The 27,431-nt window shown below is 41.2% G+C and overlaps 3 protein-coding genes and 1 pseudogene across 5 annotated transcripts in view; 2 read left to right on the top strand and 2 right to left on the bottom strand.

Moving 5' to 3' along the window:
* LOC139210518 (leucine zipper putative tumor suppressor 2 homolog) overlaps positions 1-27,431 on the bottom strand; it is a 207,155-nt gene that overhangs the window by 130,925 nt on the left and 48,799 nt on the right. The window lies entirely within an intron of this gene.
* Positions 1,685-9,902, bottom strand: mat1a (methionine adenosyltransferase 1A). The gene is made up of 10 exons (XM_070840530.1): positions 9,669-9,902; positions 7,399-7,476; positions 6,910-7,032; positions 6,709-6,821; positions 5,583-5,726; positions 4,750-4,875; positions 4,559-4,651; positions 4,283-4,465; positions 4,004-4,137; positions 1,685-3,222 (listed from the first exon to the last, which is right to left on the bottom strand). The coding sequence occupies exons 1-10, from the start codon at positions 9,733-9,735 to the stop codon at positions 3,120-3,122; spliced, it is 1,164 nt and encodes a 387-aa protein (XP_070696631.1). The 5' UTR covers positions 9,736-9,902; the 3' UTR covers positions 1,685-3,119.
* LOC139211068 (peroxiredoxin-like 2A) lies at positions 18,443-20,195 on the top strand (annotated as a pseudogene).
* Positions 21,241-27,258, top strand: selenou1a (selenoprotein U 1a). 3 transcript variants are annotated; one of them, XM_070840747.1, is made up of 7 exons: positions 21,241-21,326; positions 23,578-23,814; positions 24,547-24,732; positions 25,205-25,296; positions 25,394-25,534; positions 26,231-26,395; positions 26,474-27,258. In XM_070840747.1, exons 2-7 carry the CDS (start codon positions 23,631-23,633, stop codon positions 26,567-26,569), a joined length of 864 nt encoding a protein of 287 aa, XP_070696848.1. In that variant the 5' UTR covers positions 21,241-21,326; positions 23,578-23,630; the 3' UTR covers positions 26,570-27,258. The 3 variants fall into 3 exon arrangements, with proteins under 3 accessions (XP_070696848.1, XP_070696847.1, XP_070696846.1); XM_070840746.1 differs by lacking the exon at positions 23,578-23,814 and having other exon boundaries at positions 21,272-21,326; XM_070840745.1 differs by lacking the exons at positions 21,241-21,326; positions 23,578-23,814 and adding an exon at positions 22,983-23,075.

Here is a 27,431-nt window from a genome sequence, read left to right on the forward strand (position 1 = left end):
TTAAATGTGGATTTTATTCATCGACTGTCTCTGAGGTTGTGTGTGCTGTGTTGCAGAGTTGCCGAATGCAGAATTACTATTCATATTTTTAGGAAATGTTCAACATCTCAGTGTAATATTAACACGCTCTGAGCTCTGGGGTAAAAAAAAAAAAAACCCAGAGCAAGCAGTGGATTTACAACAGCGGTGGCCTTGATAGTAGGCTTTCACGCGGTAAAAATATCACTCCCTCATACCACAGCTGGCCACATGTCTGCAGAGGTTTCATCAGTGGCAGTATTTTGGGTGCGAGTGGTTTAGTTGCTCAAAACACCATTCTTGAAACACAGTTTTACAGTCTGTTACAGATTCACCCTCAGACTGAATACATGAGTATTCTCTATAAGACTGAAGTGGAAAAGCTTGTGCGTGCTGCACTGTGGAAATGAGCTGGAAGGTGAAAACAACACCAGCCGCACCGCTGATCACTTGCTTCTCTCTGCTGGTCAAACTGCTCATTGCATGAGTTTGTGTTGCAATCGGAGCTGTTATGTTGTAGCTCAGCTCATGTTTTCTACTTGAAATATTATACAGCCAATAATATTCAGTCAGCTACACGTGAAGGCCAAATTTGCTGCTTGTTTTACACCTAAATTTACTACGAAGGTGTTGCTAATCAATGAAAAGCATTAACTGAACTCTAGCCCGTGCTTCTGGCTTTAGCTCAGCGGTGATCTTCACGTTGTTCGATCCGGCACCATCGAAGAACAACTTTTCTTTGCAAATCACAGGAAAGAGTTGATGCATTTTAAATGTTAAGCCAAATGATGGTGCTGCTCATGCTGCTCTAGTAAGAAACATTTGTCATTACACAGTTACTTCAAGTGTTTCTACTGCATGGTTTATGCATGTTACAGTAGCAATCCATGCATAACGTCTGTTTTGGAAACAGAACACTACAAAAATGATTTGAAATATTTCGGCTGAGAAACTTTTTCTCAGTCAGACTAACATTTTGCATTTCCTGCTGGGCCTCCCTCTACTTTCTATCGACTTTACTGATCTGTCTAAACTTTGCACTCAGGAAAATGTTACGACACCAGCTGCATTGTTTGATTTAAAGCAGAACGAACTCTGCTTGCTTCTGCCTTCTGTTGTCTTTGTTTCAACGGACTCCGTTTTATGTTTGTGAACGTTTGTCATGTTTTTGTGTAGAATAGGTGCCAGTGCTTTTACACAGTTGTAGGATTGATGGTTAGCCATAATGTAATAACTTTTGTTCATCAAAGCTGTGTAAAGCTTAAGAATAAACATTCCTGTATAGTTAGATTGTGAGAATGCTGATGCTGCTGCTCACATAAAAATGGTTAAATATCCGCAAGAAAAACTAACGTACTCATGCAATCAGTAGATCATTGACGAGAGCATTCTGACAAACTAACTAGTGTCTGAACAGTAAACCTCAGAAAAATCTGTTACTCCGTACTCAATTCTCAAATGCAAAATGCTCCCTATGTGCCTTATGTATTATTTTGATAATGAAAACCAAAGAGGTTTAGGATGTAAATTCTATTTTGATGAAAAGTCATATGATTGTATATATATATATATATGCCTTAATGTTCAACAAATAAAAAGTGTTTAAAAAAAAAAAAGGCAGCTGTTTGAACTTACTTTGCTCTTCATAATTAGTGGCCAGACAATGTTTTAGATTTTTAATTTTCTTTATTGTTTAATTATTTACATTGTCCAGTTTCTCTGTCAACAGAGTTGACGGAAGATGTCACAGATCAACACATTAAATAGAGGAAAACCTCTCTTACAAAAACAATGGCGGCTGTAGCACGGGCTGCTGCACTCGCCACAAAGTCGTAAACCTCTACAGACATGAAGTTTTAAGGCGAGCACACTTCCTCAATCCCATCAGAAGTGTTTCAGAAGGAAAGAACTGGATTAAATACCTTGTGATTAAGCACTGGCGAAAGCGGACTTGGAATTTTATACATGCCACGTGAGAAATATTTTAATAAACACTCCCTTTTTTCCTCTAAATCCATGGAGAACGATCTCAGTCTGCAATATAGAGCCACAGTTTAACTAGACGGAGTAAGAAATTTGGTAAATGTTTCAAAGATATGCATAGGAGATCTGCAGCAAGGTATTCTCTTCTATTAACTTGGATCAATATAGCATTTTAACATTGTAGAAATGCAACAATTTTAAGACATCAGTGGTCCACTTAATGCTTCATCAGCATTCAGCTTGATAATTCACTGCAAAGAGCAAAGAGAGCGAGTAATAATCAAGTCAGAGTTGAGGATTCTAGTTATTTGTAAAAAGAGTCACATTTACAGACTCAGCAGGCCTGCAGGTAAAAAAAAAAAAGAAAAGACATATAAAGATACAAATGAGCCACCAGGGGAGCTGTGCAGCAATAAAAGTGACTTGATACTAAAACAAAGCAGATGACAGAAGAAGAGCAGTATGACAAGGCGAGACAGCGTGGCTACTTTACATTTGATTGGCTGTAACATGACTTTATGAGCTCTCCCCACATTTTAATGACCTGTCTTCTTGTACAGCGGTGATTCTAACCGTGCAAACAGCTTCCTGTCGCACACAAAACAAGACTTCGAAAGGGAATTCTACAGTCGTGACAAAAAGATTGAATTTTCTTCTAAAGCCTTTGGTTGAGCATTAATTACACTTCTGATATGATGATGTAAATGATAACAAAAAAAAAAAAATTAAGCACCAAGGTTGTTTCTGTACATCATACTGGCCACATGAAGGAACATTCACGGCTTTGAGGTGAAACACTCGGCCTCTAGTGTGGTCGACGTGTTTATCTAATGAGTATTTTATGTGCTGTGGCGTTCCTTTACATCATCAGGGCAGATCTGTGACCAGTGATTGTACTTATATTTCTTAAGCACCAATAATGGGATGTTTTGTGGGCTAGAAAAGAATTGGTTACTGAACATGATTATCTTCTCACCTCTTTAAAGCTGACTTATCCCTAACTTTGGCTTTAGTTATTCCTATTAAAAAATGTCCTATCACTTTATGAAGCTGTAGCCCGCGATGAGGCGTCTCGTTCAGCCTCCAGGTGAGTCGATCAGGGCGAGCAGGCGGAGTATTTAAAAGACAAGCTTTTTGGGGACCTCCCAACTAAACTCTGATCGGCCGAAATGGCCGTAAGAGGCTGTCTTCTGGTAGATCGGCCTCTTCAGGTTCAGTTCCCTGTGGAGGAGGAAACAGGAAACGCAACATCAGAGACAGACTTAAAAACAGAACATTAATCAGAAACCTTTAAATGTGATTCTTTAAGTTTATCTCATCTAATTTAGAGGATCGTCTCTGTTAGCTCAGTAACACGAGTGCATCTATGATGAACTGTATTGTGTCCTTTTGAATACACTGCAAGTTTCAGTATGTGGAATTGTTGGGATTCATGCTTTTTAAAGGCCCATCCAGGGACGGGTTATGCAAAATGGCTTAGGCTACAATCTTAAAGTCCATCTTAAACTGTCTTAAAGTCATCCATCCATTCATTGTCTATACCGCTTATCCTTAAGGGTCGTGGGGGGGGGGGGGGGGGGGGGTGCCTGGAGTCAATCTCAGCTGACTTTGTGAGAGGCGGGCTACATCCTGAACTGGTCGCCAGCCAACCACAGGGCCGACACACAGAGACAGACAACCGTTCACACACTCACACCTACGGGCAATTTAGATTCACCAATAAACCTGCATGTCTTTGGACTGTGTGAGGCAGGCGGAGTACCCGGAGAAAACCCACACACAAGTACGGGGAGAACATGCAAACTCAACACAAAGACCTCTGGTATCTCAGAGTCATGATGTGAGCAATTTGAAAATGTCACACTTTGGCGCCTCCTAGTGGTAATATCAAAAAATACACAGTGGCAGAAAAATGGTTTCACAGGGTTTGGCAAATCTTTCTCGAAACGAAAAAAAAACCAAAGTATGAAAGATGGTGTTGTCTTCTCTTGACATTTTGTACCTGACAATCACTCCTGGCCGCAGGTCAAAGTTTTTGTTGACAATCTGGAGCAGCTCTGACTCTGTTTTCAGGGAGGAACCGTAGGTGAACAAGGAGATGGACAAAGGTTGAGCCACTCCGATAGCATAAGACACCTGTAACACACACACACACACACACACAGAGTGGTAGATAAAATGTTTTTATCAGCGGGTTTATGCTTCAATCGCCTCTCATCTACACACAGCCTTGGCCCTCGTGCATGCTTGGACAAGTGAATGAATGAATCCGTGCACTCACCTGAACCAGAACTCTCCTGCACAGTTTAGCTTTAACCAGAGACTTGGCCACCCAGCGAGCAGCGTAGGCGGCTGAGCGGTCGACCTTTGAAAAGTCTTTGCCAGAGAAGGCTCCGCCGCCATGAGCTCCCCAACCTCCATATGTGTCTACAATGATCTTCCTGCCTGTCACTCCAGCATCGCCCTGTTGAGCAAAAAAGTGGGGAAGATGAGCAAAAATCTGTGGTGCTTGGAGGTTTTCTTTAGATGAAGGGAGGAGTCTGTGTGTGATGGTCACCTGGGGTCCTCCAATGACAAAGCGACCACTTGGCTGAAGGTGGTAGATGGTCTTATCGTCCAAATATTTGGCAGGAACCACAGTTTGAATCACCTGATAGAATCGATGCGACATTAAAAGCAAAGATACGACTTAATTTCCTACTTAATCCATCAGTTGGAGCCCAGTTAGGTGTGTTTGTGAGGCCCTACCTTCTCCTTGAGCACCTTCTTCTGTTCCTCCAGAGAGATGCAGTCATCATGCTGCACAGAGATCACGATGGTGTGGACTCTCTTCGGGATCACAGCTCCTTCTTTCTGGTCATAATGTACCGTCACCTGGAGGACAGACAACAACACAGTCATAATTGTCATAATTACTCACAGTTTTCTCTTTTCACTCTCATTTACCCAAATTCCTGCTGCTCTAGTGACCTGCATTTCTCCACAGGATGATTAAAGTCTCCTGTAGTTTTAACCGTTTTCTTGTGCAGACCCTCACCTAAAACTTTGAATTCAATTTTGCCCTGATATCTTCAAACACCCCAGAAAACAGTGGCTGTATCTGTAGTAGCTCATGACTTATGAGGCTGCAGTTGGCCCCTTTATTCTGGTGTTGAGACCAAGTAATTACATAGTTACTTTGTTAATTCGCTAATACTTCTTTGAAGTAAAGATGTGTGCTCAGTCCAATCTGGGATAAATCTAAATCTCTGTGTTTGAATATCTGGATGTTCTCACAACCTACATTTGACCTGGGATACAAAGGCATTAGACAGTTTATTTCACAGATTTGCAGTCAGCAGCTAACTGCCTCTTAATCAGTCAAAAGTCTATTATTTCTACACAGAGAGCTTTATCTTAAATACGTGCAGCGGCCACTGTTGATCCGAATTTGTCTGCTGGCACCAAAATAATTCTCTTGGAAGACATCCAGAGCAGAAACAATAAAGTAATTCAGAGAAACACTGCCGTGATGTTCTTTTCTGTTTTGTGAGGAAAAAAGAAAACTCTTGCATGTGCTGTGAAACAATATAAAACCTCACCTGTGTTTTGGAGTCAGGACGCAGCCAGGGGATGATGCCGTTGCGTCTGAGTTCAGCCATCTTTGAGTTGAGTTTGTGGGCTAAGACGATGGTGAGAGGCATGCACTCCTCCGTCTCATCTGTGGCGTAGCCGAACATCAGACCCTGCAGAGGGGAGCCGAGAGAGTCAGAGTAGAAACAGAACGATGCAAAGTGACACAGGTCATCATCAGCGGGAAATATCAGTGTTGGCTCAGTCTGTAACAACCATACTGGAGCAAGTTATATTGATATAATGTCAGTATTTATTTTACATCCAAAGATGTGGTATTAAAGATATTACAAATTTTTAATTTATTTACCTTTTTTGGTTTTACACACATCTTAAATGTCACTAGTAGAATGTAACTTCACCCGAGGACTGTACTTAGGCACAATTTTGAGATTATATGGTTTTTCCTTTTGATGCTACACTTCAGAGGGAATATTGTACCTTTCATTAATCACAGCTGCTGTGGTCACTTGACAGATTAGGATTTTACATAAGAAACAAAAACACAACACACCGTCAAAGACTAAACCAGCAGTTTTAAACATTTTTGGGCTTCTTATATAAAAGCAGTCTCTTGTCGAGTCTCTTGTCACACTTTTGACATCTGAGGATGGTTTCCTTTAAATAATGACTGTTTGAGGCCCGCAGAGGTAAAATCATCCAACATTTCACAAAAAAAAACAAATATTAAAGAAAAATAAAAGCACATTTCTGTATCTAAACAGTTTTTCTACTTATCCAACCCTCGTCAGTTATCTCACAAGCCATCAGATGTGTCTTGTGACCCTTTGAAGGGGTCACAAAACTACTAAACTAAACTACTAAACTGTAATAATAATAAAGTTAAAACTAGCTCCACCTCAGCCAGCAGCAACAGTGAAATGTGAGCTTGCTGCTCGGCCACATTACTAATAATTATCTGCATGATCTTTGCTAATAAAACCTGAAACATTTGACTCAGTGCTGCATCACACAAGTGGTGATATCTGACTTGTGTCACTATATCTGACTTGTGTCACTATATCTGACTTGTGTCACTATCACCTGCCCCCCCCCCGAACCAAAGGACGCATTGACCTGTTGCGACAGTCCTACCTGGTCTCCTGCTCCAATGTCCTCCTCCTGTCTGTCAATGTGGACCCCCTGAGCGATGTCCGGACTCTGCTGCTCCAGAGCCACCAGCACATTACACGTCTTATAGTCAAAACCTACAGAGGACAGTGAGGAAGAAGAAAAGCTGACAACACAGAGCACAAATCACCTGTATTTTTCTTTATGTCTGTGTCGTTTGCTCACCTTTGTCGGAGTTGTCGTAGCCGATGTGTTTGATGGCGTCCCTCACCACCTTCTGGTAGTCCACGTTGGCCCGCGATGTGATCTCCCCACACAGCAGCACCATGCCGGTCTTACACACCGTCTCTGTCAATACGATCACCACATTCAACAAACATCTTGTGATCTGACAAAAACTTTGGTCTACATTCAGACTTTGATTACTTGGAAATAGTGAGTGATTGCTGTTATTAGCAAGTTCACAGCAAGCGGTCAATACTGAAATACAACAAATAATCTCAACAATGTCGATGACTTAAATTCCAGCGGAGATTCAGGCCAGTGGGTCAGTTTGTTTACACTCAGCTGTGTCAAAACCAACATGTTGCCCTTTGTTTCACTTAACATATTTGGTTAAGTCCTCTTTAAGCCATAAAAGAGATGATACTAACAAAAACCTCTCTCTCTCTCTCTGTGTCTCAAAAAAACAACTTAAACTTCTAGTTTACTCACCACAGGCCACTTTGGCATCAGGGTCCTGGCTCAGGTGAGCATCCAGGACAGCATCACTGATCTGATCACAAATCTTGTCTGTGGAGCAAAACATTTAGATTCAGAGCGGAGACAGTGAGATTTGTGTGTGATTAGAGTCCTGTTTATCTCAGAAACGTTAGGCAGTGATCCCGGCGTTGGAAGGACAGAAAAAACTATGTATTTTAATGTTATTCCTGTAGCAACAGATGCTAGCTGGAGAGGCCGAGTTTGCAAATATCTTCACTGGAAGCTAATATCTCAAACAGGAACTTCAAACTGTGTTGCATTTCAGTTGTGTCAGTTGGATGTGGGTGCAGCAGCAGGACAGTGGCTCACACACTCACTCCATTCATCTCTCTCTGTCATCCTGCTGAAGCAATGCGACACACAGGTTACATCAGAATCAACATCTAGTAGCACCGGCTCGACTAAACACTGACAACCCCAAAATATAGTTTTAACACAACTTCTCTAACAAAGGGGCAATAAAATCAGTGCCAAATGTTCTCCATCTTTAGTGAAACTGACTTTGCAGTTGATTTACAGCCTGCAGGTCCGAGACAGCAGGTCCGAGTCTGATCCCAAAAAAAGCATCACTATCTGTGGGAACAGCCCAGACGTCGAGGTGTGTTATCAACCAAAAAGGTGGACGCTGCAGCTTTCTACCAAGGCCACGCACCTCTGAACGTGCAAACAGTGAATAGAAAGCCTTAACACCACGCACTGTGTCATTTAATGGTCAGCAAATACAGATTAAATATTAAGATTTTCTTTAAAAACAAAGGTTCTGTCAAAAGTTGTGGACACTTTTCATCTGGACGTCAGTTTGTACGAAATATCTTAATGCTACTGTGATCACACTGTTAATTATGACATGGACATACAGAGTTTTTTAGATTTGTATCAAAGCTGCTATTATTATGTGTGTTTGTTTGACTTTTCTCTGCTAACTCGGTCTTCCACTATTGTATGTTTCTTCTTTTTTATGAATGGAATTTGTCTTTCAGTGCGTCTACTGATCCGTGGGGTGAGATATGATATCCGGCTACAGAAAGACGTCCTTTTTTTTTTGCCACGAATCAAAACTTTTCTTTAAGAATCAACTTTAATCCAAAAAAAACAATGTAATTTATTTTCTAACACTGTGGTTTTACAGACTAGTTTCCTCTGCCGTGTTTATTGATTATTGATTTAGCCCAGGGGACTTTGTAAGGTCAGGGGGGTGGGCGGGAGGGGGTGGCAGCAAAGTACATTTTAACTTATCTTTAACTTTATTGTTAGGTCAGTTAGACAAGGTCTCCCAGGTGTGTGTAGAACATCTTATTATCACTTCAGGTTGCCTTTCTAGTATTTACAAGCAAGAAATAAGCATTAATAACTTTTTTTTTTTTAATATACAGTATTTGTCAGCGAATATAACTTTATTAATATAATAATAGTAATAATAGAATTAATATTAATTAAGATAAAATCTCTCATCGCCAGTGTTTAATTAGGAAATCTGATGATTTTGTGGTTTTCTGTCATGTTATCTTCTTACAATCACATCACAGTGCATTCTAAACAGTTCATTAATCGTAGATATAATCTACATAAATGCTAAATATGACGATTTAATCTGTTGCCAACATAGAAATGTTCATTTTTTAAAGTGAATGAGAAGAGCTGACAACCTTCACCTCAATTAGATTAAGGCTGACATAAAAGGTTGATCTGTTTTCATGCATTTATCCCCACATACTCCTGTCAGCATGCCAGTTGTATGACAGGACCGAGGAGTCCATATGTCACTCTGCTCTCTCTTCTGTAGGTTAATTTTTCCTCAGCATGCAACCTTACACCAGTCTGTCACACACTCTCACACACACACACACACACATTCATGTCCTGCTCCACATAAGTGAAAGCGACAGTCAGGGGCCGTAAACACATGTCGCTGTGAATGGAATACCAACCATGCTTGGAGAGTAAATACGCAGCACTGTGGAGTTATTTTGGACGTTTAGTCCAACTTGCATGGAGTTTATTCATTTACATGTCAGTGCTTCTGCAGTTTTAGTAGAGATGTTCCATTTATTCCTCTGTGCACAGATGAGTACAAGGTACAGACATGTTTTTGTATGTTTTTAGTGTAGAGACATTTGACTAACTGAAGGATGTCATTGTAAACACTTTAATACATTTAATTTGCTGTGTGACATTAAGCCCCATTTTCAGACACAGGCAGCTAAAGTAGTGTGAAAACTCACCTGGATGTCCCTCTCCTACGGACTCCGACGTGAACATGAAAGAGCCATCGTCCAGCAGATCACTCATCTTTTCTACAGGGTCAGGTACTCAGTGCTCTCAGGGAGAAAATGTTCCTCAGTTCCCACCGACAAGCAGTCCAGACAGATCTGAAGGCTGCTTTATATTCCTGCTGGTTCTCTTTAAGACAGAAATGAAGAAACGGTGGCCAACAGCCCTGCAGCCAATACAAAGTCTATCCTACAAAACTCCACGTCTGTGTGCACATGGCCCAATATATATGGCTAAGAGAACACACACACACACGCACACACACACACACACACACACACACACACACACACAAACACGTCATGTGAATCCATGGGACAGTCCATTCCAGGGGGGAGTGGATGATGGGAGGGCATTTCAGCTTGTGGAAACTGCTTGTTAACCCCTTGTGCACAGTATGATGCTCGAGTGTGTGTTTATAGTCATCACCTCTGCTTTGACAGCTCTGCGTTGGGGTGTGACGCGTCTTGAGGGGGAGCAGGAACATCTTAAACAGGGGGTTCCCCTCTCCCCCCCCGTCACACCGGTGGGACTGGGGGGGGGCTGTCTGCTGGGACTCGGCCAGGTTGGGGCAACCTGTGGACGGGAGGAGAGGAAAAAGGTGGCTGTTGTCAACTGAGAAAATAATGCAATTACCTCAGTTTATATCACATTCAGCAGTAAAAGAAAGTAAAACAAAGTAAATGATAGTTAAATGGAAAGTACATTTAAAACTGTACTTGAGTTTTTTTATTTCATGGAAGAGGAAAATATCTAATATAAAATAGATAATATACTTCACAACATTTATGTGACAGCTGTAGTTACTTTGCAGATTTAGATTTCATGTAAAAACCTGATGAGTCTGAAAAGTGTGACAAGAGACACTGCTTTTATATAAGAGGCCAAAAAAAAACATGTTTAAAACTACTGGTTTAGTCTTTGACATCAAATACCCATCAGTAGGAAATAGTTCAGCTCCACACTGAACAGTGAATAACAGTGAAATTACGCTTGTACATCAATGCATCAGTAATAATAACATTACAATATATGATAACATCATACTGGCAGGGTTTATTCTGCATGATAAGCATTTTTACTTTTGATATTTTAAGTACGTTTTACTGATAATGTTTTGTATTAAGTAGCTAAGATTTTTAATGCAGGACTTCACAATGTGCTATTGAAACTTTTACTTGTATTTCTTGCACCACTGGTAAACTGAACTATTGAATTAATTCTGGGGCTTTGGACTTTTGGTCAGAATAAAAGAAAAAAAGTACAATTTGATGACCTCAGATTGCCCTGCAGCATATTGTGGTGGCCATTTTTGAAGTTCTATAGACATGACGACACATCGATAAATCAAGACAATAATTGTCGGATTAATTGATAAGGCAAAACGTGTACAGCAGTTCTGCCTCATAGGTGTTTGGGTTTACGGTGTAGTTACTAAAAGCTGATTCACACCTTCCAGCCAATCAGGACCAAGAACTTTCAGTGGCCACCGTATAAGAATACATACATCTCATATGGATATGCATAAGAAATAAAATAAAAGTATTTCAAATGTGTACTTTGGTACAATACTTTGTAGTTAGTTACTTTCCATCACTGCCAATAATCAAGTTTAGAGCAGACAGTCACCTGCTGTCTAAATGCTCTTTTCCATCCAAGTCTCAGCCTGAGGCTCTTGTCTCTGTACACAACTGCAGAAAATATCAGGCCATTTCCTGAGAGGAGATCGAATAATGAAGATGTGCCTCTCAGATATCTCCCGGCCTTTCAGGTGACTCACTGTGCTCGTGTTGTTGCAGAAAATCAGGGGTTGCACAGGACTGTTTGTGCATGTGATGCAGACACACACAAACACAGTGTTTGTGCATGCGCATAGATACAGAAACAAAGGGACTGTCAGCAGCACGCGAGCACCGACTCTGTACCTTTTCATGGAGTGTACGGGCTCTGCAGACGGAGACAGATAAACAAATCTCTTGTCATTGTAGCGCCAACAGCGCAGAGGGACAAACCCTTTCTCTCCATCGCTCTCTCTCATCTGGCTCTAATTTCAGTTGGTGTTGAGTTGGCCTCATGAAATGAGACAAGAATTTTAACTAGCTCTCAGTAGTGAATAAAATACCACTCTTCCATACAGCTTTAAGCCTCAATTAAAGCAGATTTAACCACAAAAACAAAAAGCACAATCTCCATTAACAAGCCAGCCAGGGTAAGCAGCTATTGTATGATCTTTTTTTCTTCCCAATTGTACAGAAGGTCTAGAATTTGGCTTAAATTTTGAGATGCTATGCAACAGCTTCCTTTTGTATTTTAAAGTATTTGTAAAATTACAGTCTGCCTGTAGGCCTGTGCAACTGCAGGACCATTGTGGACCTTTGGCAGAGGCAGCCTGTCTTTGTCAGGCAGGAAACAAGAATTTGTGATATGAGCACTGTAGGAATAATCACCATTATAAAAAAAAACAATTGATATATTGAAAGTTTGGCTGAACAGCAGGTCAAGCATGCACGCAGGACATTACTGCTTCACACACGTTATGCACTAATGTAATGTTTGTGTTGTTAAGAGGAATGGGTGAAAATTAGAAACAGCTGCATTAACATAAAAATAAATGCCACTAAAGTAAAGAGCAAGTTGACCTAATCTTACCTCGGGCCAGCAGAATCAAATCAAACTAAAAAAGTCACAACCAATAAATAAGACATTTTATCCAAAAGACTATTAAAGCTCAGAAATCATCACGCTGCAGTGTGACACAGAAAACTAGTGCAAGAAAACTAGTTAGCAGGCAAGTCAAAATAGACAGCAATAAGTAATGGATGGATAGAACGTTTTAAATAATGATCCATAATAATAATAATAAGCTTAAATCAATGGATGGACAGTTTAAATGTATATATGTTATGTTACTTAACATCCACTTTAAATCAATTGAAATGAAAACATCTGGAACACGTCGTGTCGTGTTCATCACTCTTCCACCAGGCTGGGAACCAAATACTGTGCACAGAACATTTACTGTAGCTCATCTGTCAATGGCTGGTTTTAACTTGTATTTAGTTTGCTGCTGGACTTAACTAGATAATTTAATGTATCTTACTGACAGAGCTGATTCTATTCATAACTGTGGTCAAACAGGCGATGGTGAGGATGCTATTTTATGTTGCTGGTAAATTTCTTATTGATTATGTCAGATACGCGGCGTGTGCTCTCCATAGTCCCGCAGTGATGCTTATGTTGACAGTCAGCAGACTGCTGTGTGGGTTACTGCCCTGCATGGCCTCTGGCGTCTCAAGGTGGTCTGAAGTGATTACACTTCATGCTAAAATGGAGTATTTTAAGATTTACAGTATTTCAATCTCATTGTTAGTTACTAAACTGTGGAGATATCATAGGAATATTATAACATCTTTATCATTACACAGGGCTTCAGATGATAAACTGTGGACTGGTGCTCAGATGTCTTGTTCTGATGATTCATTACTTTTGATCATTTCTATCCTGTGTTTATGAAGAATATTACTGACTATGTTACTCAGTGAATGTGGAAGAAGGCCCACAAATGAAGCGCCATCCTCCACCTCATAAACAGACTAAATATATTATTTTATTTCTAAATATGTAGTTTTCTAGTTTGCTCCTTTGTGCATTGTGTTGTGAGACAATAACGGCACACTCAAAAAAATCAAGGTTTTGTTGGTCGTACTGACCGTGTCATGCTTTATTTTGTCACTTCTCCAGCGATAACACTGAAAACCCGCCTGGATTTGGCATGCAGTATGGGATTGGGACACAGCTGCTGTCCACAGAGTTCAGAGAAAGTTAAACGTAACAGACGTGAACTAGATTAAACTAGAGAAGACGGGGAGAGCACCAGTCTGAGCGCACAGAGCGCACCTTTTGAGTGCTACACTGCAGTTTGTTTTGGCCTGGATGCAAACACACAAGACACCATACCTGTTACGTGTGCACACGTGAACGCTATCTGAAAAACAGAGTTTGTGTGACATTTGTAAATGACTGACAAGGAAAAGCGATTTTTTTTCCCCCCCCCAACACCAAGACTGTTCTGGTTATGCTGAAAGATAACGGCCATCGGAGTTTTCATAACGTGTCAGCATGAAGCACGAAGAGGATGAATGTGAATGAATGGGAGAATAATGTCATACAGATAATACTGCAATCCCCCAAAGTGTAACTCATTCACCTGTGCTTAGTGAAACAGAGATTTCCAGGGGCTTCACAGACAGGGTGAAGTCTCTTGAGGTAAAATATCTCACCTCTCTGTTCACTAGTCATTGAATGGAGGTCAGACTGCCAGTAAAACAATGATTCACAAGGTCTCGCTAGGTTTCCTACAACTACTGGGACCGTCCCAGGAGTAATGTCTTTGACACAGCCCTTTTCACATTTCTTATTTGACTTTTATAAACACATTTTTATCAGCAGGATCATATTTTGTATGAATGTTTTTATTCAAATTCAATTTTGCACCTCTAAAAACCCCTTTTCAATCATATCTGGTAGCTATTTCTTGTCTATCTTGACAGATTTAGAGATTTTCAAACCTTTCTAGACAAATTTGATTTAATTTCATTTCTTAGGCAATTTCATTGAAAGGAAAACACCAGCTCTGCTGCGACAAGGAGTCAGATTAACACAAAAATTGAAAAAGAAAGTGCAACACACAATTTTTCTTTTATTTAAATGAACCAGGTCCAAGGACTCAAGTCAGTTTACGGTGTGTGTTCACCGAGACAAACAGGATCTGCTCATTTTCTAAACAGCCCCCATCGCTAAAAGTTACCTTCACACTGCTCCAAACCACAGATTAGACAATGTTTCACTACACTTACTGCATGACTGTGCTGCACATAATCCAGCAATGAATTCATTTACATAATCCTACGAGAGGAAAACAGCAGATTTTAACGATATATTCTAAAATGAAGGTTATTGCTCCCACTTTACAGGCCTTCTCTGTTACAGGTCAGTGGGAAGAGGTGGGTTTATGAAACCTCTAGATAAAGTTTACCAACCCACCTGAACCTTCAACCACGGAGCCGCTGGGCCTCTCAGAAGATGAGGAGTAAAATGATAAAGGCCAGTGACCTTTGTGTTGCTGCAAGGGGGATTCCAGTTTGTTTTAAATCTTCACCGTAGTCTTTAATAACTGTGGCGAGCTCGGTCGATGACCATCCAACGCGTATTAGCAGAGGGCATCAACGCCTCCTTGACTGTAACAGATCAGTTATGCTGAGACAGAGTGAAGAAAACACACATTGTGCATTCATTATTTAAACACCATAATTCCACTGAATGTCTAACATTAGATATTATTAGGAAAAAAAAACACTTTGTGGCTTGAACCAATCCCAAATCACTTTGAAGCAACATGACGGCGTCTCCTCCTTCTGTCTGATTGGCTACCAGGAGTGTGTGTCATATTGACCCACGCTGTGTTTAAATTTAAAAGCCGGGGTCAGGGTTTTGGGGTCGCTTTGGCGTTTGAGAGTCAGTCAGACTCAAACTTGACAGAACAGGATGAGATAAATGAACCCTGGCCGCCTCAGGGGCTATTAACACCTGTTTGTCTTTCCCCAGGTTCAAGGACACACAGTGTACCTCCGCAGCTACCAGCCAGTTTAATCTGGACGGCAGTCAGAATAAGTTGGATCCCGCCAGTCTTGAACCTTTATTGCATGGTTGAGACACTGTGGAGCGTTTAGTGCTGTGTGTACAACTGGTTATATAAGGGCTTGCAGAGCAGTAAACAGTACATAGTCTGCCACCAGTTTACTGTATGCTTATAGATATTTCTTCTTATCGGTGTTGTTGTTCTGTGTTTTTATGGACTTTCAGAGCTTTAGCTGATTCTCTGAATTTCTTACTGTGTTCATTTTTTGGGCTTCTTCTTTGTATTTATCATATTTTTTCCTTCTTATAGAGCTTCATCGGGAAGACTTATTGTATTTTCCTCACACAAAGTTTACTCTAAGCAAAGCAATGGAAGACTTCCATCTACTTCCATCAAACAGCCGACGACTTGAAACACATCCAAAAACAGATCATTCCTCTCAAGTGAACTTGGTCAGTAATTACTAACATGCTCCCTGTCCTTCTTTCACTACTGCCCACTTTGCTCTCTGATTGGACTCACTCACACAATAAGAATTAGACATGTCAACCAATGCCTGCGAGCGAGGACACCACACAGGAGGTGGGGTGCAAACCTTCAGCTGTGATTGGCTGTCAGTCCCACACACCCCCCCACACTTAGAGCAGCACTGGTCCAAGAAGAGGCTGTAATGCGTTTGTGTGTATGTTTGCATGTGTGTGTACGTGCATGTGTGACAAGGAAACCAGCGGGAAAAACAGTCTGACCAAACCAAGACCTCACTTGAACTTCACAGATGAGATTTTTCTGCATTGTGATGTGTTTACAGCACACTGACTCACCTTAGCATATTCTTATTTTTATCACAAATGGCTGGTTAACTGATGTGTAACCCTCACTTTTTTTTTTTTAATATAATTTGGTAGAAAAACTCCAGTAGCCATCCATTATGTTTTATAGTGGTGGTGGTAATGGTTTGCAACAACAAAAATAAGTATCCAGGCATCACACACACACACACACACACACACACACACACACACACACACACACACACAAAGCCAAGCATATGGCCGAGCAGAACAGCCAGAGGGAGCACAGCAGCTGGGCTCGTGGAGTGTCATCCTATCCCTAACTCTACTCCAGCCCATTCTGGACCCTCAGCACATTCCTCTGTGAAGCTGCCACCAATGACTGAAATATAACCACAGTACCGTTCTAGCAGCGCACGTTCATCACACACATTATGTCGGAGCAAGACAATGTGTTCTGCTCCGTCTGTCTGTCAATGATTCCTTGTGGAAAGAGCGTGAACCTCTCTGATATGGAGTCACACTCGTCGCACACTCACTCCAAACACCTTGAACCCTTATTACGCCACCACACCGGGGTAAACCCTGTTTTTATCAATGACTCCTGGTTTACAGCTGCAATCACCAATGGAGGTGGTTGTAAAATGGGTCATAAAGTAGAGACAGGATGTTTTTAAGATGGACACAACCTATGTAAAGCATTGTGACACTGAAAAATGGTCTCTTATAGTGTTACAATCTGTCTTCTTAGATTGGGGATGGGAGCGATCCTTTAACTTTTATATCATATTTTTTAGCTTTTTTGATATTCTTCTGCCTAAGATGTGTGTAAATAGGGTTGGATGAACCATTAGATTCAACTCTCAATATAAATAAACAAAACGTCCACTAAATAACGACATGAGGTCTCTTGTATTGAATTTTATTATTAAATAAGAATTCAACAAAGGGGAAACTCACTGCACAACACATTGTAATGAGGCAGCTGTAAACCGAAACTGTCTAATGAAGATTATCTTTGATCCAGTAATCCAGTTAGATGGTGTATTAGATATAGTTAATAAGTCAGCAAAAGCTGAAATGATTAAGGCAGAGAGAAACTGATCAGCAGATGCTTCACCTGGCTGAATCTTTGCTAAGGTGCTGGAAACATGAAGATTACAAATTTGATGAACACAGGTTCTTTAGCTTTTTAAGCAAAAGTGCAAAACAAAAAAATGCAGTTTCCAGCCAATCAAATGTGAGGATTTGATCGATAGACAAAATATGATTATGCACATAATGAAACAAGTGTTAGTTGCAGCTGTGAAGTCAGCTGAGCAGACTTGGTGTGTCCACTGTATTGTCACTCACCTCCTGAGGGGGGCGGTGCTGCTCTGAGCCAGGACGGCTGGAGTCTGATCTCAGGACCTCTGCAAGCTGCTTTGGGACGGAGCTGAGGACACAGAGTCAAGACAGAGTTTCACCAGACATTTTCATGCTCTCCACTGACCTGCACACATTTCAAAATTCTGATGTTGTTCATTAACTTGATTAAAAGGGGGAGACTGGAGGGTTGTGTGTATTGGTGTTGTTCTTAAATACCAAATTAAAGATGTTTGAACATAATCAAAGCAACATAGCAGCGCTGTTACATGGCTGAGGTAACGCAGCTCCACTCTGCACCACGCTGAACCTGGTACAGAGGATTCAGCTCAATGTGAGCCTTGTTTCTCACCAGTCTTTGAGGAATTCTTATCATGTAACGTTCACATAAGCAAAGCTTTTACTGTGATTGGACTGATCTGAGTTTAGAGGGCTTAAGGGGCTGGTTGAAAACATCAGACTGCTCCACATTAGCAGCAAGGCACAGTCTGGTGAGTATCACCTTCATACATTTGTTGTTGACGTATTGTATATAGTTTAATGCTATAAAAACTATTATTATACTATGTGTACTATTATATTTCTTCTGTTATTATGTGGTACTGGTGCATGTTGTTAAACCGTTCAGGTTCTGAATGAGCGTGAAGCATCAAACACTGCACTCCTGATTTTCCAGAGACTCTCTGTGTTTGTATTTTTTTAAAAAACAACTAAAATATGTGGATCATCTAGTACAACGATTAGATAAAGAAATATGCAAAGCATGCATGAGTGCGCCTGTTTCTTGTGAACAAGGCCAGATAAAGATGGTCATGCCAAAGCGAGCTGACTCATGAAGTAAAAACATTTTAATCTGTTTCTGAAGCATATCTGAAAGTTAATCTTTGTGCATGTTTTCTCCGTAGCTGGCCTGGGGGGCACGTTTAGGGTCATGGTGACTGTGACGACGGTCCTGAAGGCGGTGGGCCTGTTTGTTGCAGAGTTCATCAGCTCCGTCACAGACTGGTTCCAGAACAAACCAGCATGGGCCGACCTAGAAGTGCTGGAGGACACAGAACTGAAGACCACTGGAGGCGGTGAGTCAACAAGCAGAAGTTACAGTTGTTTTAGTGTGAAATTCCCTTTTAATGTCACTATTCCACCACAACTCAACAAGGAAACACTGTCTGGGGACAAAAGAGTGAATTTAGTGCTAAAAAGACTGTAACAACTAGCTTAGACTGACTCAGAGTGCTGAAGCGTCAAATTAATCTTTGGAATACATTTTTACACTGAACAAGGATTGAGGATCTTGTCAATCACTTCTACTGGAGATTAGAGGTGAAACGATTAGTTGATTACTTGATTAGAGGATTAATTGACATTGACAACTATTTTGAAAATTGTGTACCAGTTGCAAAATGCCAAAAAATGTTGGTTTCATCTTCTGATTTGCTGTTTTTCTCTGTTTTATATCATTGTAAGTTGAATATCTTTGGGTTTTTGACTGCTGACTGAACAAAGTCAGCTCTAGGAAAATGAGATACAGAAAAATAATTAGCAGATTAATCACTAATGAAAACTGTCAGTAGTTGCGCCCCATTGGAAGTGCATCAGGAAGGGATCCCTTAATGGCCAGTATGACCAGAATGAATGACTGCAGCACTTGAAAAATTGTGAACGTCTCCTTTCACCCCTCTGAGCTTCTCATAATTAAGTTAAAACACAAATGAACGCGCAAGTGGACGATGAAAACCAAACTGGCTAAAACCAAACCTTTAGTGTCTGTGTGACAGCTCAAAAGTCGATCCACAAAACTCGTCGCTGGCCCAAACAGTGACTGCATCTTTCTCACTAGAGGAGATACTCAATGGACTGAAAGAATCAGTTCGATAAAGCTGCTCTGCCTCTTTTCAGTCCACGAGCGACACAAGGCCAAAACTCTGTGGGAGAAGACTGGAGCCGTGGTCGTGGTTGTACGGCGACCTGGATGATTATTGTGCAGAGAGGTATGAAATGACATACATGCCTGCACGTGTTTTAGTAGTGCAGTCACTTAAAACTTAATTTGATTGTCTCTGTCCTTCCCCCTCTAGGAGGCTGCTGAGCTGTCCTCTCTGAAGTCCCAGCTGCAGGACCTTGAGGTTCCTCTGTTTGCCGTGGTCAAAGAAAACCTCGGCAAGGAGCTGGACTGCTTCAAGAAGTACTTCGCTGGGAAAGTCTATGTGGATCAGAAGGTCTGCTTTCACAAAACCCTCCCCTACTCGTGGCTTTAAGATATTAAGTGAAAGCACATAGTTGCATCATTTAAGTCAATAAGCTGCTTTTACATTATTCTCGTAGAGAAATTTCTACGGTCCTCAAGAGAGGTGGATGTTTCTCTCCATGTTCCTGCGTATTGGCGTGTGGAGGAACCTCTGGCGGGCCTATCGGAGAGGCTTCAGGGGAAACCTGAGAGGTGAAGGACTTGTCTTGGGTGGAGTCTTTGTCATTGGGCCTGGAGATCAGGTAGGCAGAGACTTACTCAGTAAACATTGTCTGACAAGTATATCTGGATGTTTTTAATGTGTTGTGATTTGTTTGTTTTTTTCCTCCAGGGTATTCTACTCGAGCACCGTGAGAAGGAGTTTGGGGATGAAGTGAATATGCTGGCAGTACTCAGAACAGCCCGCAAAATACACACCAACATGTCAAGATAGACCTCAAAATGGGAATGAACGGACTGCTTGTTAGTGTGGCATTATGTAATAATGGTTGCAGCATGTTTCCATATATGCATGTCTTTCAGCTTTTTCCTACACCACATGCTGTTACATATTTCACCTGCATGTTGCCCAAACTGTGCTCTTTTTAGCTGCATCTACCTTTTGCTGTGTTATGTTGTGCAATGCAACAACTTAAACTTAAAATGTGCCACTTCAGCAGTTTATAGACCCACTGTTTGCACTTCTGCTCTTGGTTAGCTGATGTTTTTCTGTGTGTGTTAATGAAGATTTGTTTCTAAACTCTGCAGAGAGGACAGCTCTGATGCTCGCACACAAAACAAACACTTTTAACAAGACTGTATTAGTCTGACAGGAGGGGCATTGAACCTTGTGGAGTGATACAGCACCTTTTTGTGTTTAACATCTAACAAACCAATAAACCAGACAGAAAAAAAAAAATCACCTGCTTGTTCGCCTGCCCACGTGTTTTGTTTGTATGCTTGCGTCGCTCCTTTATTCCCTTTCATGCATAGAGGTCACTACAGTGTGCAGTTATTCAAAAGCTGTTTTTTTTGTATATGCATGAGTTTTGATGGCGTAGCTGCACATCAGCCACCACAGTGAAGCTACTGCATCATCTCATACACTCAGAGTGAAACCAAGATGGCCGACAGACAGCCAGAAACACCAAGTTGCTAATTTTTTTTCTGTTCAAACCTTCTATAAAAAGAAACCATGCAGGTAAGAAACATATGGTGACATCAAGTAACATCTAAGGAATCATGCAATTGCTAAATTTTCCAAGTATTGATTTTATATTGGGAGGAAATTATGATTAATCACATGTCCACTGAAGTGTACATCATGCATCATTGGCTACATTTCATCTAAAATACGGGTTGAAGTTCAAACCTTGTTTTTCACACTTAAAGATGAATAAAAACACTTGATCCTGACTGAGTTTATCATAATTCATGCATGAAAGGGTTCAAATTCAAATCTTCTCAGCCAAAGCGATCTTCGCTCGATTAGTCTCCCTGCCGCTCTCTGGATCGCTTAGTACGCCTGCGCAGGGATCTGTTTACAAAACGCCTTTTCAAGGATTCGCAGCTCGTCGCTTCATTGATTCAGGTGAGTGTGATTTTATTTCAAAACAATTCTCCATTAACCTTTTTTTTTCGCTGTGACAGCTTCTAATCAGGTGCTGCAGCCCTGTTAGCTCCAGGCTCCGTAGCCCAAACAGTGAAGCATTAGCCGAGCTAATTGCTACTTAACCGACCGTGAGTCTCCTCCGAGTCCAGCGAGTCTAACTTTGTAGGACACTGACAGTCTGGATTTATTATGTAACGACGATATTCACCTCGAAAACGCTCAAATATCTCAGTCTTCCTTGGTTGAGAGTTTAAGTTTAGCCTATAGAGCCACCAGGTAATGTTATTGATTACACACTGACATCATCAAGGTCATTATCTGCATTATATCGGGCTTATTTGGGTCATCAGTGCTAGAAAAAACATTCACGTCCTTTACTTGTAATAAAAGTCTTGTTATTCTCTATGCGTTTATGAATTGTATGATATAAAATATTAAGACACAACAAAGATGTATCCCACACTTGCACATAGCTGCTAGACTAATAATAAAAAAAAGATCAATGAGCACCTTAAGGAGAGGTACCAGTCTAGTTAGATTACAAATTAGAAAGTTTGAGTTTTAACAGCAGGTAAAAACATGTGAAAGTAAATAATAATAATAATATTGTAAAATATAACAGTGTTCATCTTCAGATATGTTATAGTGTGTATGATGTTATTGGATTGTTATGCATTAACCCATGCAAAGAGTTTTAGTGTTGTAGGTCAAGGATGAGTCAGTCTGAACTATTTTATATGCTGCTGGTAGTTAAATCTATGACATAATCATCTGATTTGATTGTGCATCATATGTTTGGTCTGGGAAAACATTGTTCTGCAAAGTAACCGCTAACTGTAGCTGTCAAAGAGTAAAAAATATAATAATTTTCACAGAAGAAGTGTGGATATGAAGTCTTAAGTAGCAACAAATGGAAACACTGAGGTGACATTTACAAGTCAAATGTGGAGGAAGTGATCTATCACTCAAAATACATTAACATGTAAGTAGCATTCATATCAGGTTGTTGGTGGTGGAGCTCATTCATCCAAGTGACTGTAATATAACTAAGTAGCATCAAATGGAAATACTCAAGTAAAGCACCTCCAAATTAAGTAAAAGTACTTAGTTAATTCCCACCACCAGCTAATATACGACAATAAGAGTTCTGACTGATCAGTTAAACAGTTAAAACAATTAATGCAGCTTATAGAGAGCTTGCACAAACAATATAAAGTTGTTCTGGCCACCATTTCTTATTTACCTAAACATTTATTTAAGTTGTATATTTCTAGAGAGAGAGACCAAATAGCTGTTTGTCCCTGAGTGATTGTTGTGAGTATTCTGAATAATAAATGTAAATAAATGATGCTTTTCTTTAAAGACAGCTGCATCCAGCACAACTAATGAATTCAAAATGTTTATTTTAACGGTCAGATGGGTAACTACAAACATCCTTAATCTCAACTTCTGCTTTATTAGGTAGACATTTAGCCGCACCACATCATGTTTGGCAGCTCGTGTCACGGCTCTCTGCAGGCACATTTAAGGACTCTAGACTCTACCTTGTGCCAAGTGTGGGCGTCTTTCTCTGCTGGCTGCTGCTGCTGTTATCATTTTTATCAGCTCTTTCTCCTCTCAGTTCTGAAGCGTCAGCACTCAAATGCTTTCGGGTAACTTACTGTTTGAAAGTGGATGAGTTAATCCCTGGGGGAAAAGCATCTCTTCGCATTTCGGAAACAGAGACAAGTTAGTACGAGGCATTCTTACTTTTAATTTAGTTTCCAGACAAAGATAGATTTGATTCTTCTGCAGCTGAAGGAAGTGAAAGTTTTCTTGCAGAAACAGTGATCACTTTTAGCTCACATGCATTTCTCTGTGTAGCATACTGTAAAGTGACTTATATGTTTGGGTTTTCAGTGTAATCTGTGTTAATGTGTTTACATCTCACAAGAGAGCTAAGCATGCAAAGAATAGGACATTTGAATGGAGAACAGTCATACCTCGTAAAAATGTCCAGGATAAGAATCACGCCTTTATACTTCATGCTTTTATTCTGCTTTCACACAAATAGTCCACTCTCCGCTGGGTGGGTAGTAAATTCTTGTTGTTGCTATCTGGCTTTAACTGTAGGCAAAATGCCAAAGTATACACAGAAGTAGGACTTGCGGTGGAGGTGGGTTGTTTTGTGTTTGAAACTGGCTCAAGTGGTTTGACTTTCATAGAAAAGACTTGTGTTTTTGTCTTTCAGTGAAATCTTGAGGGTGTTTGTAGTCAGAGGGTCACACTTGTTCCACGGTCCAGATGCTGGCTCTGTCTAGATGTTCAACAGCTTTGAGGTGGACACGATCCCTCCGCTGCTCTTCCCTCTCTCTGGGGAGCAGCCAGCCCTCCAGCGCAGCCAGGCCCCAGTTTCTAAGAACCCAGACCGCCCTGTTTCACCAAAGTAGAGCCAATGCCAGTCCTGACCCAAACAAGCCCTCTTCAGGCAAGGACATATTTGACTGCCTAGACAGTTAGCTGCTCTCTGCCATAACCCAAACCTTAAGTGTGTTGTAGAAACAGTCGTGACCCGTGCACAGTGTTTTCCTGCTTTCCACCCACTTTGTGCTGAATGACCTTTGTGACACGCATGAGTGTGCTGAAAGTAGACAAAATAAGTCATTTAATAATCAGGATTTTATCTTTCAAGCACCTTGAAATGTTCTAGTGTTATCAATGTCAGAGTAACTTTAAGATCAGCCCATCTTCGTGCTCTGGGGACTTTTCATTATATTCTGACATTTTATAGACTAAATAATTAATAAAGAAGATTCAGGCAGACTAATTGATCATGAGAATAATGTTAGTTGCAGCCATGCAGGATTTCGCAAAGAAAAAATGGTTAAAATGAACATTAAAGCACAAACAAAGGTTAGCTGTCCTGGAGTGACTCATTAGAAATGATAGAGGCTCTGCTGGCAGAAAGCATCACACAGACAAACTGATAAAGCACTGCGCTCAACCGCAAGACAAAGTATGCAAGCTGGGTCTTGTTGGTCGCGGGGACATTTGAAGTCTCTTTGTGCAAATGATAAGAGTGAAAAAAGTTTGTGGTTTGAAACGTGTTCAGGTGGCCCAGCCAGAATAGGCAGTGAAAAAGAAAGCTATATTTTAAAAGTTCATAATGTTTCTTTCTCAGTCTGATTGTCAGACTTGTTGTGTCCTTTTTGTGCCCCAGTGTTGTCCTCTGGGTCCGGGCTGGAGGCGGAGCTGTTCGGGATGGGGATGTGGTCGTTGGGTCTGGGCGCAGTCGGAGCTGCGCTAGCTGGGATCTTCCTGGCCAACACTGATCTGTGTCTGCCTAAAGCTGTCAACGCATCGCTGGAGCACCTAGAGAATGCTGACCTGCGCTCCACTGTAGACGGTAGGCAGGCTTTTTGATTGGCCCACCAATAAGCTTGTTTCTCCTGACACCGACTGTTAGAAGAATTAACATTACATCAGCACAAGAATCAGCTGTTTGCATTTTTCTGTACTGTTGCATGTTTCCATGCCTTGTACATGCAGTGAATGAGGTCTTGTGTGACATTTAAGGTAAAGCTGCTTTCTCAAATCTGCTGGTATTACCGATCAGATCATTGTAAAGGTCTTTGCCTGAAGCTGAAGGCCAAGTTACTGTGTTATCCTTAAGCATATTCAGCACATTGATGTTCCATGTGACCATGGACATTTTCTCTCCCTCCACCTGAAGGCTGTATTTTATCTCGCACTCTGTGGCTTTATTGAATTCTTGCAGCCATAAAAACCACAAAATCCTTGCGACCTTCTTTTCTTACCAGGAACACATCAGATTGGAGATTTGTTCAAGAAACATTTTCCTCTTGTTTTCTCTGCAGATGACAAGGTCATCAAAGCAAAGAGCCTGTGGGACAGGAACGGGGCTCTGGTCATGGTCGTACGACGACCTGGATGATTTTTGTGCAGAGAGGTGATGGACTGGGCGTCACACACGAGTCTGAGTGTAAAATGAAACGGTGTATATTGTTGGTATTTTCCCTGACGGTAGAATCTCTCGCTCTCTGTAGGAGGCCTCTGAGCTGTCCTCTCTGAAGCCCCAGCTGGAAGAGCTTGGGGTCCCTCTGGTCGCTGTGGTGAAGGAGAACATCGGCACAGAGATCCAGGACTTCAGACCGCACTTCGCTGGGGACATCTACGTAGATGAGGAGGTTAGAAGTGGTGGATAACATCAGATCCTTCAGAGCTGCAGTTATACGTACTCACCCTCATGTCAGTCCCTCTAAACTTAAAAGGTCCCATATTATGAAAAATGCTCTTTTTTAGCAGACATTTGCATCTTGGTGTGACTCAGAATCAGAAAAGACCATCCTCTCACCTTGTGTCCTGCTCCATCTTTTAGTAAATGTGTGTGAAAACACGGCGTTTGGATTTGGCTCCCTTTATGATGTCATAACGGCATGTGTTGATCATGTGACCAGTCCCTCAGCAGGCCGCCCTCTCCGACTGAAAACCAGCTCGCTGTCTCCCATCGTTTTTTCCTTATTAACACAACACAAAGATGTCGAAGGCGAGAGCGAAGCACTCAAGTAGTTTCGAGTTTGAAGTGTTCAGACAGAACGGCTTAAACTTTGCACACCTGTTCTAGTAGGACCTCCTAATAAAACATAAACTTAAATGAGCAGAATATGGGACCTTTGAACAGTTCGTCAGTTGACTATTAATTATCAGTTATTGCAGGATATTGAATCCAGAGAACTAGATTTTAACTGACACTTCTGCATTAATGTATTCACCCGCAGAGGAGGAAATGCAATAATAGTAAAGTGGTATTAAAACCCACAAGGACGCTCAGCTAAACCTTTCGCTTGTGTTACGCCGACTAAAACGAAACCATGTGATCGTAGAAACGCTTCTACGGCCCGCTGCAGAGGAAGATGGGGGGTCTGGGGTTCATTCGCCTGGGAGTCTGGCAGAACTTCATGCGGGCCTGGAGGTCCGGTTACCAGGGCAACATGAACGGCGAGGGCTTCATCCTGGGGGGGGTGTTCGTCATCGGACCGGGGGACCAGGTAGCGCAGCAAACATCTGGACTTTCCTGAAGGCCTCATAAAACATGTCTGTATTTTAACTGCGTGTTGTGTTCGCAGGGGATTCTCCTGGAACATCGCGAGAAGGAGTTCGGCAATAAGGTGGAGACCGCAGACGTTTTGGAGGCGGTTAAGAAAATTGTGCCAGTGGAATAAGTTGGTTTTTTTTTCTAAAACACACGGCGTTAGACAACAAGCAGGAACACTTCATTTAGATGAAACCACAAACTAAGAAATAATTAGCATTCTCATGATAAAGTCCATCCATCACTGATACTACTGATATAATAATTAAGTTTACGCCTGTTTGCATTGTCTAATATCACAATACTGTCTGTCTTTTGCACATTAATTTACTGGACCTGTAATTTAACTCTTCAGACACTTAGAGGTGTTTTTGAGACAGGTATTAAAAACAGGTAGTAAGGGACTTAAAGGCAGCGTTATCATTCAGGTACATCAGCATTACATTTAAGCTCACTTGAAATCTTCTCTTTAGAGAACCACATCAGTCAACCTAAAGGCTGGGTTATATGTTAAATTAATTATTCTGTTAGCTTTTAATTATGTGTCATCTGTGTTTGCTTCTCCTGGTCGGGCACCTGAATGAGCCTCTAACGTGGCAGATGAGTGTGTGTGTGTGGTCTGTGTGTGTGACAATGACAACTTGACTCTAAACTCCACCGAGAGGAGCAGGTTTGATGCTCAAACACACACAGGCTCAGCCACTGCCGCCATGTTGAGGAGTGTTTGTGGTGCCTGAAGCAGGTGTTGCTTTTGTGTATGTGTTTACCTGTACATGTGAATACTAGCTGGTGAAAATAAATAAAGACCTCATCACCATATCTTCACTGTGCTCTTGTAGGTTTCTTTTTTTTTTTCCAGATCATCTGTATTTTGGGGCAACACTTGACTATGAGGGCAATTCACAGATTGTTGGTAGTAGAATCTCAGCAAGATAACCAACTCTCAAATCTAAAATCTAAAACTGCACTGCTATAAATCCTGGCAGGGGTGG

This window comes from Pempheris klunzingeri, chromosome 12, assembly GCF_042242105.1.
Source record: "Pempheris klunzingeri isolate RE-2024b chromosome 12, fPemKlu1.hap1, whole genome shotgun sequence".
NCBI classification, from domain to species: Eukaryota; Metazoa; Chordata; class Actinopteri; order Acropomatiformes; family Pempheridae; genus Pempheris; species Pempheris klunzingeri.

Bases quoted from the DNA above. Each gene is read 5' to 3' on its own strand.
- mat1a (XM_070840530.1), bottom strand. From the start codon at position 9,735: ATGAGTGATCTGCTGGACGATGGCTCTTTCATGTTCACGTCGGAGTCC. The intron at 4,652-4,749 runs GTAGGGCCTCAC...CGATTCTATCAG, and splicing joins AGAAGGTGCTCAAGGAGAAG to GTGATTCAAACTGTGGTTCC. The intron at 4,138-4,282 runs GTGAGTGCACGG...TGTGTGTTACAG, and splicing joins GCAGGAGAGTTCTGGTTCAG to GTGTCTTATGCTATCGGAGT.